Source organism: Chiloscyllium plagiosum, chromosome 21, assembly GCF_004010195.1.
Source record: "Chiloscyllium plagiosum isolate BGI_BamShark_2017 chromosome 21, ASM401019v2, whole genome shotgun sequence".
Taxonomy (NCBI): domain Eukaryota; kingdom Metazoa; phylum Chordata; class Chondrichthyes; order Orectolobiformes; family Hemiscylliidae; genus Chiloscyllium; species Chiloscyllium plagiosum.
In genome coordinates this window covers 14,071,491-14,086,528 of record NC_057730.1, presented here as the reverse complement: position 1 = coordinate 14,086,528, position 15,038 = coordinate 14,071,491, and the positions used below count along the sequence as shown (strand labels likewise).

The following is a 15,038-nucleotide window of genomic DNA, read 5'->3' as shown; positions in this document are numbered from 1 at the left end:
AACAACGTTTGCTATCCTCCAGTCTTCTGGCACTACACCTGTTGACAATGATGACATAAAGATCAAAGCCAAAAGCTCTGCAATCTCCTCCCTGGCTTCCTAGAGAATCCGAGGATAAATCCCATCTGGCCCAGGGGTCTCATCTATTTTCAGATCTTCCAAAATTGCTAAACCTCTTCTTTGTCAATCTCAATCCTATCTAATCTTGTAGCCTGTATCTCCATGTTCTCACTAACATTGCCCTTTTCCAATGTGAATACTGACAAAAAGTATTCATTAAGCGCTTCCCCATGTCCTCAGATTCCACACACAACTTTCCACTACTATCTTTGATTTCCCTAATCTTAATCTAGTCATTCTTTTATTCCTGATATACCTATAGAAGGCCTTAGGGTTTTCCATGATCCTATCCACCAATAACTTCTCATGTCCCCTCCTGGCTCCTCTTACCCCGCTCCTTAGATCTTTTCTGGCTAATTTATAACACTGAGGTCCCCTACCTGAGCCTTCATGCCTCATCCTCATATAAGCCGCCTTCTTCCTCTTGACAAGAGCTTCAACTTCATTAATAAACCATGGCTCCTTTGCTTGATAACTATCTCCCTGCCTGATAGGTATATCCTTATCAAGGACCTTCAGTATCTGTTCCTTGAATGAGCTCCACATTTCGATTGTGTCCATCCTCTGCACTTTGCTTCCCCATCCTATATCTTGCCTAATTGCATCATAATTGCCTTTCCCCCAGTTAAACCTCTTTCCCTGTGCTACATACCTATCCCTGCTCATTGCTATTGTAAACATAACCGAATTATAGTCACTATTGACAAAGTGCTCACCTACCTCCAAATCTAACACTTGACCAGGTTCATTCCCCAGTACCAAATCCAATATGGCATCACCTCTTGTTGGCCTGTCTACATACTGTGTCAGAAAACTGTCCTGCACACATTGAACAAAAACTGATGCATCTCAGCTACTTGAACTATAGTATTCCCAGTCAATATTGGGGAAGATAAAGTCCCACATAATAACTTCCTCTTATCGAGAATCTTTGCTATCCTTTCCTCTACATCCCTGGGACAATTCGAAGGCCTATAGAAAACTCCCAACAGGGTGACCTCTCCTTTCCTGTTTCTAACCTCAGCGGATGAGTCCTCAAACAATCGTATTGTACTTGCAGAGTTACATTATACTTTGCGCAAAAACTGCATGAATTCATGTAAAACTCTGTTATCTCACTTTTTAGATTAGAATCAATCTAAACATCGTTAAGTTTAAAATCATCTGTTACAATATCATGATAGTTTCACTTCTTTCATGTGTAAATCACAAAACCTTTTTTAAAAAAAGTTGCATTCTCAGGTTAGCTTTTAACAATGGTGATAACTAGACAATATGTTGTTAGCCCCCTGTGTTCTCTGTCTATGCCATGATGTTTAGATTGATTCTAATCCAAAAAGTGATATTCTAACAGATGAAAGGCTTAACAATCAATTTTTTAATGTATAATTTCAGTTACATCACACTGTAACTTTTTACTATAAATTCTGTGTGTTAGGATTGAGCCCTCCACTACCACCTGATGAAGGAGTGACGCTCCGAAAGCTAGTGTGCTTCCAATTAAACCTGTTGGACTATAACCTGGTGTTGTGTAATTTTTAACTTTGTCCAACGCTGGCATCTCCAAATCTAAACATCATGGCATAGACAGAGAACAAAGGGGACTAACAACATATTGTCTAGCTAACATCAATTGTTACAGTTCACCTGAGAATGCAACTTTTAAAAAAAGGTTTTGTGCTTTACACATGAAAGAAGTGAAACTATCATGGTATTCGAACAGATGAAAAACTCAACAATCAAGGTATTTTTCAATGTATAATTTCAGTTACATCACACTGTAAATTTTTGCTATAAATTCTATGCCTTACAATTGTGTCCTCCACAATCACCTGATGAATGAGCGGTGCTCCGAAAGCTAGTGTGCTTCCAATTAAACCTGTTGGACTATAACCTGGTGTTGTGTGATTTTTAACTTTAAAGGTGTAGCAACTGATTTCCCTCAGCCAGTGGCTTAAGTGTAGCACTTGTAGTAAAACCTTCGTTGAATTTGTTCATCTTTCAAACATGCTTCATTCGTTTCTTGCAGGAATAATTACTTTTTTTTAAAAGGAAGAGGAAGGGTTTTTTTAATTTCAAAAATATACTTTAATTCATAAAATACTTTAATGGTCTGTACAGTTGGACATGCCATACATATGTAAACATTCCATTTGTTTGCATACCGAAACAGAGTAATCATTCCTATTTATAGGTCAGTACGATTACATTTTTAGCTGAGGCATCAGCAAAGCCCAAATGACTGCGAGGGCCCCCTGTTTTTCTTTAAGCAGGCAGATGTTACACGGTGGACTTTCCCCACCGCTCCTTGGCGGCAGCTGCCCCAAGCTTCAGCGCATCCCTCAACACGTAGTCCTGGACTTTGGAATGTGCCAGTCTGCAACACTCAGTCGGGGTCAACTCCTTCAACTGGAAGATCAACAGGTTTCGGACCGCGCAGAGAGCGTCCTTCACCGAGTTGATGATCCTCCAGGCACAGTTGATGTCGTCTTGGTGTGCGTCCCAGGGAACAGGCCGTAGAGCACGGAGTCCCGCGTCACTGCGCCGCTCGGGACGAACTTCGACAAACACCACTGCATTCCTCTCCAGACTTCTGCGCAGGCACATTCCAGAAGGAGGTGCATGACAGTCTTGTCCCGCCCGCAGCCGCTTTGAGGGCAGCGTGCGGTGCGGCTGAGAGTCCGTGCGTGCATAAAGGATCTCACAGGCAAAGCCCTTCTCACCACCAGCCAAGCCACGTCTTGGTGCTTGTTGGAAAGTTCTGGCAATGAGGCATTCTGCCAAATGGCTTTGACAGTCTGCTCAGGGAACCGCTCGATAGGATCCGCCCTCTCCTTTTCCCGAAGGGTCTCAAGGACACTACGTGCTGACCACTTCCTGATGGACTTGTGGTCAAAGGTGTTTTTCTTCATAAATTTCTCCACGAAGGACAGGTGGTACGGAACGGTCCAACTACTCGGAGCGCTCCGCGGCAGCGAAGCAGCACAGGTTCTGTGAATAGGCCAGACCTGTGCCACGTATAACAGCAATGACAGTGCCTCACATCTAATGACCAGGTTTTTTCCCGCGATGGAAAGCGACCGTAGCTTCCAGCTGCCCAGTTTCTGCCTCACTTTGCTGATACGCTCCTCCCAAGACTTGGCACCCACCCCAGCCCCCCCGAACCAAATACCTAGCACCTTCAGGTGTTGTACTAGCAATCCTGACTGCAGGCCAACTTATTGTCTTTAGGTTCATTCTCTGAACATTGACCCAATTTTATCTCCAGGCAGGCTGGTGACGTGTTTACTAAGGGCCTATGGGTACAGGAGGACCCGACAGGCGGTGACGTATTATTTGTGGGACGGCGTTGGTCCCGGATGTGCCGCGATGCCGAAGGTGAAGCGAAGCCGCAAGCCGCCTCCTGACGGCTGGGAGTTGATCGAACCCACCCTGGATGAACTGGACCAGAAAATGCGAGAGGGTGAGCCCAAGGAGAGGGAAAATTATTTTCCCCCTCTTTCGGGAGTTGGAGGGGAGAGAAGGCCGCGAGTAGTTCATTAGGGAAGACTTGCATTTACGTAGCGCCTCTCGCGGCTCGAGGACTCCGCAAAGTGTTTTTTATAGCAACGGAAATGCTTTCCGAGGTATAAGAGTCGCTGCTGTGAAATGGGGGAAACGCAGCAGCTGGTTGGTGCACAGCAAGATCCCACAAATGACAACTTGTTCGTGATGGATATCGTGGGGTGTGCTGGAGAAACTCAGCAGGTCTGACAGCATCCCTGCAGAGAGTGTAACAGTTAACGTTTCCAGTCCAGCGTGACACTCTTCGGACAGTTATTACCGGACTCGGAACATTAACTCTGTTTTCTTTTCACAGATGCTGCCACACCTGTTGAGTTTCTCCAGCACTTTTTGTTGTTTGTTGCATGTTTCCAGTATCAACTGTATTTTTCTCTCACTTAAAATGATCGGATCATGTATTTTTGAAATAGTGTTCGAGGGACATACATTGACATACCTGGATGCTGAGATTTACTGCCCTCTGGGACAGAAAGGAAGTCAAGTTGCAAATAGCCTGCTTCAACCTTAGACTGTAGCTGGAGAGGGAGGACGCAGTCTTGGCTAGGGAATTAAATTTCTGTCAGAGGTGCTGGAGACAAATGCTGAGAATGGCTTGAGAGATCATGGATTTCTGGAGCACTGCCTTGAAGTTAAGAGGAAAATAGCATTGGAATGTTGCTGGAATCAGCTTACCTACCTGCCCCCAAGCATGTTCACATTATATGGTGAAGAACTAGAGGATGTATAAAAGAAGTTATATTTTTAAAGTGAGAAGTTTTAAAATGGCACAGTATTCTGAAGCTTCTACTGTCTTCCTCACTCACATATAGCCAGTGTAACTTGTCATCAACAGTATTGATTACCAGCCTAACCACTGAACTGATACATTTTAAGGAAAGTGAATTCACTAATTTTAATTCCTCAATCAACAGTTGGAAGAGGTAAAGAATTATATTGTGAATACGTAGCGTGAAGAATACTTGCATCACGGAAATCTGGGAACTAATGAATCAAAGATCATCCAGAGGGGGGAATAACTCCTACCCTTGCCCTGCAGATTCCTGAAAGTCTGGTTTGTAAGATTAGATGCTGTCATTTATAAAGTTTATCAATGTTTCTGGAAGAAAGTATGGATATTCATTGATATTATGAATTGGTTTGACTATCCTCAGGCAATTACTGTTTTCCTGTGTGTATATATATAATCCTAATATAATGTGAGTCCTTAATCATTGTATCCAAAGGGAGGTTTCAGTGAAGTACCATTACTTTTATGAAGGTATTTAATTGCAACAAAGTCTCGTATCTTGACTTTCCACTATATTGTTACTCATTCTTTTTGTAGCTGAAACCGAGCCTCATGAAGGGAAGAGGAAAGTAGAGTCACTGTGGCCTATCTTCAGATTGCACCACCAGCGAACACGTTACATATTTGATCTATTCTATAAAAGAAAGGCAATTAGCAGAGGTAAGAAAGGAAAGTTTTAAGGTAACCTTTTTGAGTTGCTGCTTTTTTTTTATTGCAGCCATTGTTACAGATGTCGGTGGATAGATACTGAGTGCATTCACTGTGATATTGACTTAACAAAGTACTATGATCTGCTTTTTGATGATGACTCATGGCAAATTGTTTAGTGTTCCACTGCACTTCTGATTTGAGATACCTCGATGATGGAAAAGTTTTGAATTGGTCAGGAGGTAAACCATTCTTCACAGATTATACAGCCTGTGCCCAGCCATCGTAATAACACTATTATAACTGGAACAGTTCAGTTTCCGGCTAATGAAGACTCCTGGATACTCACCCACTCTGTATTCTTGACAAGTTATAGGGATGAAAACCATTTTGTTTTTTGATCTTTACTTGATCCTTATTTGCTAGAAATGTTATCCACTGCTTGTCAGACAAGACCAGACATTAACTAAGGTCTTGCTGTCAGCTAGTATTGGCTGCTTTGTTATTGGTGGAAACGTGAATTATGCTGAATGCTGAAGTCACAAACAAAAGCCTTCACTTCTGACCATGTAATGTAGGGAACATCATTGCTAAAACAGCTGTAAACAGGTGAACTGAAGATCCTTACCTCTTGCAGTTACATCCTTGGGCTATGATTAATGATATCCAACAATGACAGTCATCTTTGCATTGTATATCACTTCTCTTACTGGAAGTGCTTTCCATTTGGCTCCCATTCGTGTTTTTTTCGAGTGCCTTTTTGTGCCATACTTGGTCAAATGTCTTGGTTGAAGGATCCATTCTCACCTCACCCCTGGCATATGCTTTGACATCCATATCTAGAACAAAACTACAATGATTGGATCCTGTCAATTCCAAAGTGTCAATGAGTGGGTTTTGTTTGATGACTTTGATTTCCTTAGGAGGAAACTGATCAGAGAAATCTTACCTGACCAATAACCATTCTGCTTGTTTAGTTCACCTTTTACTTTGTCAGGTAAATTCCAGTATCATCTCTACATGGGGAAGCAGCTAAATTTGGTTCAGTTAATCATCTTGAATCCTGTCAGGCTTTAGAAATTTTCCAAATGCTGAAATATCTGGTGTCATGTAGAATTGAATCATCCAACTTTTCACTGATTTGCTTACCCAGGCTTCTGAAAAATTAAAATTGCCACAGTTCCAGGCAACCGTCGGGCTGCTATCTCATTAGACAGAGATGACTGGTGGCGATTTAACATGAGGGTAAATGAGCCTCAGCTAAGGGGCACATTTTAGAAGGGAGTCCTTCATAGAAACCTTTTGTGGTGTAAAATTGGAATCTGCACGAGCTACTATATTATAATTGTTTACAATTTTTTTTCTTGGTTTTTTTGAAAGATGTTTTCTTTCTCATTCATTGCCTTCCAGAATATTAAGAAACTGAAGCAACCAGCTTCTTTTATAATAGGACACAAAGTTGATTAAAATAATCAGTCCTTACTGTGACCATGTTTCTTGTGTATATGTTTAATATGCATGTCCATCAGTGTTTATTTGTGCATTAGTATTGGAATTTCTGACATTTTCCCCTGTTTTAGTGTGTTTTATAGCGAACAAAGCTCCTGTAAGTATTTGCAATATATCTGAAATTAAGTTCCAGCAGCCAGGCAGGAAACTGATAATTGGTGCTTTCTGCTATTTCAGTAATTGCAGCATTGGCAGTGTGATTTCTCATGCACTCAAATTTATTGCATTGGTGAAAGATTGGAGTGCCACGTAACTGGTGTTTAAATCCTGGGAAGAGCGAGTAATATGTTTTGTTTGTCCGTCCTATGTACAGGCCCTATTCACAGTGCACAATGGTTAGTCTGATAGTTCTGAAGATTTTGAGATTAATTCACTATAATTAAGTGGGCTCTTTCACAATCTTGTTTTGTAGAGCTCTATGATTATTGTATAAGGGAAGGATATGCTGACAAGAATCTCATTGCTAAGTGGAAGAAACAGGGCTATGAGAACCTGTGCTGTCTTCGCTGCATTCAGACCCGAGATACCAATTTTGGAACAAACTGCATCTGCAGGGTCCCCAAGAGCAAGCTTGAAGTGGTGAGTCTCTCTTTCTACACTGAGATCTCCTCTCTACAGTGGATCTGTTCAGAGCTCACAAACTTAATCAGTCAGAGCTGTGACATTTAAGTTGACATCTATTTGTTTAAGCATACCGTTGTGAAAAAAAACTATAAACTCCTTTACATTTTCGGTATGCTTGTGACAAATTAATAATTCACCCAAGTGTCTGACTTCTAAAAAGTTTACAATAATTAAAAATATAAATATTGAAGCATACTTCATCGGGATGTATTTTCAGTGTGAAGTCTTCCCATAATGCACACTTCACATATTTAATGGATAATAATTTAATATATACATATAATTCAAACATTAATATTAAAAGATAATTTCATAAGTTATATAAAAATAATTTAAAAAAACAATACATTGTAAAGATCGCAATTTTCTAATTCTGTATCGTCAATGTTTCATGAACTCCATTCAGTTTTGAATGTCAAATCTCCTTCCTTGTGGTCAATATGCAAGATTTAGATTAGACAAAAGTGCATAAAATATAAAATTCTCTAGGGTAGCATGTCACTGTGTTAAATAATTTATTGTTGTGTATGTATGGACAGAACTTTGAGGTTCAAGACACCATTAGAACAGTACAGCACAGGAACACTCCCTTTGGCCCTCCAGCCTGCATTGACTCAGAATGCCCTTCTGAACTAAATCTATCTTCACTTACTGGATTAGTATCTCTCTATTCCCTTCCAATTAGTGTACAGTCAGTTCTGTAACAAGATGGTTGCATTCTTGTGCAATCATGCTTTAGAAACAGCACTTAAAGTGTTGGTGCTGCAATCACGATACAGCCAACACGTTCTAAAAGTTTGTGCTGTAGAAACAGTGTCACCAATTTGTCAATGGCGTGATGGTGAATTGGCGTTGACAAAATGCATGTTATAACAGAGCGACCTGTATTCATCCAGGTGCTTCTTGAATGCTGCTATTTTGTCTGCTTCCACCACATCCTCTGGCAGTGCATTCAAGGTACTCACCACCCTTCATGTGAAAAACATGCCTCGCACATCTCTTTTGAACTCTGCCTCCCCTCCCTGAGTCCTTGAACCTGTGTCCCCTAGTAATTAACCCCTCCACCCTGGGAGGGTGGGAAAGCCTCATACTTTCCACCTTCCATTCACAACTTTAGAAACTTCTGTCAGGTCACCCCTCAACTTGCTGTGTTCGATGGAAAACAAATCCAGTTTATCCAATTTTTCTTAATAGCTAAAATCCCCCAATATTTTACACTGCAGAGGTACTGCCATTTCTTTAAACTGGGTGGAGTGCTTTTGAGGATGGTTAGATAGCTGATTTAGATCATAAAGCTGGGACAGAAATGTCATTGTTATTTGGAAGTTGTAATATGAACCCCAACTTCAACCAGATTTGCCTCAAAGGTCCACAATTTTGATATGTAGTAATTTGAAAATTTTATCTAAGTTTACTGTGTTGAAAATATTTCACAAAGTGTAAATAGATAAAGAAAGATGTGAAGCTGAAGAAAATATTGACAGGAATATTGAAACCCTTGGACAGTGGGTTCTGGTAAGAGATTTCAGAAGAAACCCCAAGCAAGTAGGAACAAAAACAAAAATTGCTGGAAAAGCTCAGCAGGTCTGGCAGCATCTGTGCAGAGAAGTCAGAATTAATGTGTTGGGTCCGGTGACCCTTCAACAAAGAACAAAGAAAAGTACAGAACAGGAACAGGCCCTTTGGCCCTCTAAGCCTGTGCTGATCCAGATCCTCTGTCTGAACCTGTCGCCTATTTTCTAAAGGTCTGTATCCCTCTGTTCCCTGTCCATTCATTATCTGTCTAGATGCAGCTTAAATGACACTGTCATGCCCGCCTATACCGCCTCCGCTGGCAATGTGTGCCAGGCACCCACCAAGAACTTTCCATGCATCTCTCCCTTAAACTTTTCCCCTCTCACTTTGAACTCATGACCCCTAGTGACTGAGTCCCCCATTCTGTGGGGGGGGGAAAGCTTCTTGCTATCCACCCTGTTTATACCTGTCATGATTTTGTAGACCTCAATCAAGCCACGTCCCGCCCTCCAACCTCTGCTTTTTTAATGAAAATAATCCTAATCTACTCAACCTGACTTCATAGCTAGTGCCCTTCATACCAGGCCACATCCTGGTGAACCTCTTCTGCACCCTCTCCAAAGCATCCACATCCTTTTGGTAATGTGGCAACCCGAACTATATTCCAAATGTGGCCAAACCGAAGTTTTGTACAACTGTAACATGACCTGCCAACTCTTGTACTCAATACCCTGTTTGATGAAGGAAAGCATGCTGTATGCCTTGACCTGCGTTGCCACCTTCAGGGTACAATTGACCTAAACACTCAGATCTTGCTGTGCATCAATTTTTCCCGGGGCTCCTCCAATTACAGAGGAACCTCAATTATCCGAAGGACACGGGTGGGGAGTATTTCATTCGGTTAATCGAGTGCCAGATAATATAGTTAGCCAAGCATCGGGATCTTGCGATCTTGTTCAGATAATCCAAAATTCAGTTAATCAAATGCCAGATAATCAAGATTCCTCTGTACTATATTCCTTTGTACTATATAGTTTGCTCTTGAATTTGATCTTCCAAAATGCATCATCTTGCATTTGCCCAGATTGAACTCCATCTGCTATTTCTCTGCCTAACTCTCCAATCTATCTATATTCTGCTGTATTCTCTGATAGTCCCCTTTACTATCTTCTACTCCACCAATCTTAGTGTCATCTGCAAACTTGCTAATCAGACCAGCTATATCTTCCGCTAGATCATTTATGTATATCCTTCCTCAGGACAATTCTCAGGAAAAGACGCTGGAGCTGAAACATTAACTCTGATTTATCTTCACAGATGCTGCTAGATCTGCTGAGCTTTTCCAGCAACTTCTGATTTTTTTTTCTGATTTACAGCATCTGCAGTTCTTTCTGTTTTTATCCAAGCAAATAGGGCCGACTGCCCCCTCTGAAATTTTATTGTTTTGCACTGTCAGTAGTTTTCACAATGGGTGGGGTACTTTATTTTGTCTGCCATTTAGCATAGAACAGAGTCTGTGTGATACCTTTCATGCTCCTCTGGTTGCCTGCATGCAGCTTAGCTGTAACATTGAACCAAGTTGGTTGAAAGCATGGATATAATCGCTGAGAATAAGTATTCTCAGCGATTATGGTGTTGGTGTTGGTCCTGCCAATCAGGAAATGCCACCTCATTCAGGATTGGATATTGGGACAAGTGGCCTAACAACAGAATTAGTGGAAATTGGTGGGTGACGCTGAGGGCAATGCTAAACTCAAACCCATGTGCTTAGATGATATTGCTAAGGCCCAGGATAGAAAGAAGAAAGCGATAATCCAGGGATTAACTTTGGCGAATTGTACAGGTATGAGTAGTTCAGATTTCTTGTGCTCATCAAAATTCAGGTTGAGACTGCTTTATAACCATTTCTCTTTTATCCCCTCACAGGGCAGGATTATTGAGTGCACACACTGTGGATGCAGAGGCTGCTCTGGTTGAAATTGTCCTTATTGGATTAAAGGGGTTTTAATTTGTGTATAATCCAGTTTTATTTTGACTCAATATATGGACCATAATTATGACAAGATGTACTGTGTTTGCTGTAGCTCTCTTCTAGGTAGCTTTGTTCCTTGACATGGAGTATGATGAATTAAAATGTATTTTAAAACTGAAGCTTTGGAGTGCCATAGTCTTTATAAAATAACAAATAGTTATGGAACCAGTGTAATGCACAAATGGACCCAGATGGCATCCATGTCCACTCTGAATCGCCATGTTACAAAGGGAGGGAATTTTATTTTTGTGCAATTACACCTTTGGTTTCTGCAGACAGCCTTTAAAAGATGACCATGGCTACTCTGGGCTGGCTCATTCCTTCAAAGCAATTACATCAACAATCAACTATAATTGAAGGTCATCCTATTCTACATCCAATTTCAAGATTTCTGTTATTTTCTGACTGTTGATTTGATCTGCATTGAAAGTTTCTGTGAAATAAAGTCTTTGTTCATTTCCCTGCACTGTTGTTTTGTTTAAACTTCCTACAAAACAAAACCTTTTTTTAGTGTCTTGAGTGGAAATTCTGACTTTTCTGTTTTAAAAAAGTAAACACTGATGCATGCAAATTGTAACCGTCATGTCAACTTGGTCCTGATGTGATAGATGTGCATTTTTAATTTTTTATCAGGAATGTAGATGACTTTCATCCTGTTTAAAGGGTCGCTGGTGTGGGAAGTATATTCCTCACTACAGCAAATGTCAGTCTTTTACTTCCAAGGGCATGCAGTATAAGGGTAATGGGCTAATGCTGTAGTTGCCACACTTAGCTTATAAGTCAAATCTTGATTCCAGTTACACCAGTACATTGTATGTTAAAAGCAAGGTGTTATTGCAATATATTAACCTGGGGTTCAGGGTTACGTTGTGTATAAGTAACAAGATTGATACTGTTCTCCTGTATAATCTCACAATAATGTTTTATATTCCACCCTAAAAGGGATAAGTGGCTGGAACCATATTTTCAACATAAATACTTAATATGTTTATTCTAGGATTTCAGTAAATCTGACGGCATGATTAGTGGCAATCTGTAAACTACAAATAAGTTTATCATTTAGCTTAACATTCCCTTTTTAATGAAGTTGCTTGTCGGTTTGCTGAGCTGGTTGATTTTTCTTGCAACGTTTGTCTCCCTCCTGGGTGACCTCTTCAGTGCTGTGTAGTCTCTGGATGAATACTGCACTGAAGATGTCACCCAGATGTTTGCAAGAAAATCAACCAACTCAACGAACTGACCAACAACTTCAACCACAACCTGAGCTACAGATCTTCAGTAAAATCTTAAATTCCCTTTTTACTGTTTCTAGCTTGTGTTTAGAAAGTGGCTCTCGATCATTTATCTACAATTCCTGTTTCTTTAGACACCCTCCCTCCACTTGCTTTTCAACACAAAATAACTGTGAAACCCCATGTTAGTAAATGGGTAATAAAACAAAAAAAACTGGTCTTTTGAAAAAAACTAGACCACGCTTGTCCTGAAGAGATCAGAAAGTCAAAACAGTTGTCTTGGCCCTGCGGTAATGGTGCTGGAAATGAAAGGCCAGTGCTTCCCAGATGAGTAGTGACTTGACAGCAGCTTGAGAGCTGGCAATTAAAGAATGACAGGAGGAGACTCTTAGGCTCACTGCCTTTACTGCCTCTAGGAAAGAGCTATTTAATTACACCAACTGCCGTGTTCTTTACCTACAGCCTTGCAATTTTTTGCAATGTAGCAAGTGTCCTTTAGGGAAGGAAACCTGCCACTCTTACCTAGTCGTGCCTCATGTGACATCAGACTCGCAGAAATTAGATTTGATTAGATCAGATTCCCTACAGTGTGGCAAGATCCTTCGGCCCAACAGGTCCACACCGACCCTTCCAAAGAGTAACCCACCCAGACTCATTTCCCTACATTTACCCCTGACTAATGCACCTAACACTATGAGCAATTTAGCATAGCCAATTCACCTGACTCGAATGTGGGAGGAAACTGGAGCACCTGGAGGAAACCCACACAGACATGGGGAGAATGTGCAAACTTCAGACAGACAGTCGCCTGAGGTTGGAATCGAACCCAGGTCCCAGGCACTGTGAGGCAGCTGTGCTAAACACTTAGCCACCATGCTGCCCACAAACTCTTAACTACCTCCTGCACAATTAGGGATGGGTAATGAATGCTGATATAGTCAGTGGAGGCCACATCCTGTCATCAATTTTTTAAAAAAACTGTCTATCCAAAAGGTGAATCCACTTCAAACATCCTGTAATAACGTGGGTATAAGAAATTTGTACGTCTTTTGTAGTATTTTTTTCTGGCAAGTTTTCCTACATCTGCCACCTTCTGGACACTAACATGGCATCTGTACTATCCTGCGCATTTTATCTTCTCTGAACCTTTACTTGAATGGAGATCAACCATAATTTTTATAGTCTCTCATAACTAAAGTCTAGCATTGCATGTATCATTCTCATAAATCTCTGCACCCTCTCTAAGGCTCTGAAATTCTTGATAAAGTGTGGCACTAGTAATCATCACAATATTACAGCTGGAATATAACCAGTCTTTGGGAAAACCTGGCGGCGTTTCCCTATGTTTGTAAATAGAAGCACAGAGTATAAAACAAAGGTTCCCACATCTTTTTAACAGATTTTCAACCTGCCATGCTACCTTCAAAGAGTTGGGTACCGATGTCCATACAATTCCCTATTCCTGCATTCACCCTGAGATTGCACAGTTTATTCCTATTGCTCCTCTTCATTTAATCAAAATCTATTACTTCACAATTCTGCCTTAAATTTTAACAGGCATGTGTCTCCCCATTTTTTTTTGTCCATATCCTCCCACAGTATGTCACTATATATCTCATTATTAGCACAGGTTTATGCCATCTTCAAACTTTGAAATTTTGCTCTGCAGTCACAAATTATATAAACAAATGTGCCCCAACACTGACTCCTGCTGGACATCTGAGAAACAGTAGTTCAGGATGCTGGTTTCTGAGCCGTAACCAATTCTGTGTATAAGTCAGTCAGTCACTGCCCCTTCAAGCAAATGGGCTTCAGTCTTGCTAAGAATTTTATCAGCTGGTATCTTCACCAGTCTCTGTGGCACAATAGGTCAGCGCGTTTGGCCCTTAACCGAAAGGTTGGTGGTTCAAGCCCACTCAGGGACGCTCCTACTAAGCTTGTTTTATCTCTGGGCGGTTCAGTGGTTAGCACTGCTGCCTCACAGCACCTGGGTTCGATTCCCACCTGTCTGTGGAGTTTGCACATTCTCCCTGTGTCTGCATGGGTTTCCTCCGGGTGTTCCGGTTTCCTCCCACAATCCAAAGATGTGCAGGTCAGGTGAATTGGCCATGCTAAATTGCCCATGGTGTTAGGTGCGTTAGTCAGGGGTAAATATAGGGTAGGGGATTGGGTTTGGGTGGGTTTCTCTTCAGAGGGGTAGTGTGGACTTGTTGGGCCGAAGGGCCTGTTTCCACACTATAGAGAACCTAATCTTATCAAAATGGTTTCAAAAGTTCATAGCCACATCAACCAATCTAACCTCAGCAACCCTTACCTCATTACCATATTTACATTAAATAGCTCCATGATGGCTTCCATGGGTGGTGAGGCAACATCGACCTGGCAAAGAAAACACTTACCACACTTTTAGAGACCATCACACACACTCCAACCACCATCAATCACATTACCAACGAAAACATCATGAAGTTAGTGGACCTGTGCCTCACCACCCACTTCACCTTCAACAACATAATCTACAAACAAACCAACAGCACACCCATGGGATCTCTGCTATCAGGATTCACAGCAGAATCAGTAATGCAAAGACTAGAACAAACAGCCCTACCAACCATCAAACCAAAATTCTGGGTCTGCTATGTAGATGACACCTTTGTCATCACAAAACGAAACAGGATAGAAGAGACATTTAACATCATCAACAACACCCTCACAGGCATAAAGTTCACCAAGGAGGAAGAAACCGACAGCATTCCTGGACGTCACAGTCGAAAGAAAGGACAACGGAGAACTACAAACCTGCGTATACAGAAAACTGACAAACACTGACCAAATACTTAACTACACCAGCAACCATCCCAACACACACAAACGAAGCTGTATCAGAACACTATTCCAACGAGCCACCACACACTGCAGCACAGACAAACTTCGGAAATCAGAGGAGAACCACCTATACAACGTATTCAAAAAGAACGGATACTCAAAAAATACAGTCTGCAGATTC

General features: G+C 41.3%; 1 protein-coding gene and 1 non-coding gene across 2 annotated transcripts; both read left to right on the top strand.

Moving 5' to 3' along the window:
• Nucleotides 1-3,442: 3,442 nt before the first annotated feature.
• Nucleotides 3,443-11,265, top strand: bud31 (BUD31 homolog). The gene is made up of 4 exons (XM_043711295.1): nucleotides 3,443-3,583; nucleotides 5,009-5,131; nucleotides 7,041-7,207; nucleotides 10,694-11,265. Exons 1-4 carry the CDS (start codon nucleotides 3,490-3,492, stop codon nucleotides 10,742-10,744), a joined length of 435 nt encoding a protein of 144 aa, XP_043567230.1. The 5' UTR covers nucleotides 3,443-3,489; the 3' UTR covers nucleotides 10,745-11,265.
• Nucleotides 11,266-13,882: 2,617 nt separating this feature from the next.
• trnak-cuu lies at nucleotides 13,883-13,956 on the top strand. Its single transcript has one exon. It is a non-coding gene; the product is annotated as a tRNA-Lys (tRNA).
• Nucleotides 13,957-15,038: the final 1,082 nt, after the last annotated feature.

Coding starts and splice junctions, on each gene's coding strand:
- bud31 (XM_043711295.1), top strand. CDS start 3,490: ATGCCGAAGGTGAAGCGAAGCCGCAAGCCGCCTCCTGACGGCTGGGAG. Junction 3,584..5,008: donor GGACCAGAAAATGCGAGAGG/GTGAGCCCAAGG, acceptor TTCTTTTTGTAG/CTGAAACCGAGCCTCATGAA. Junction 7,208..10,693: donor CCAAGAGCAAGCTTGAAGTG/GTGAGTCTCTCT, acceptor ATCCCCTCACAG/GGCAGGATTATTGAGTGCAC.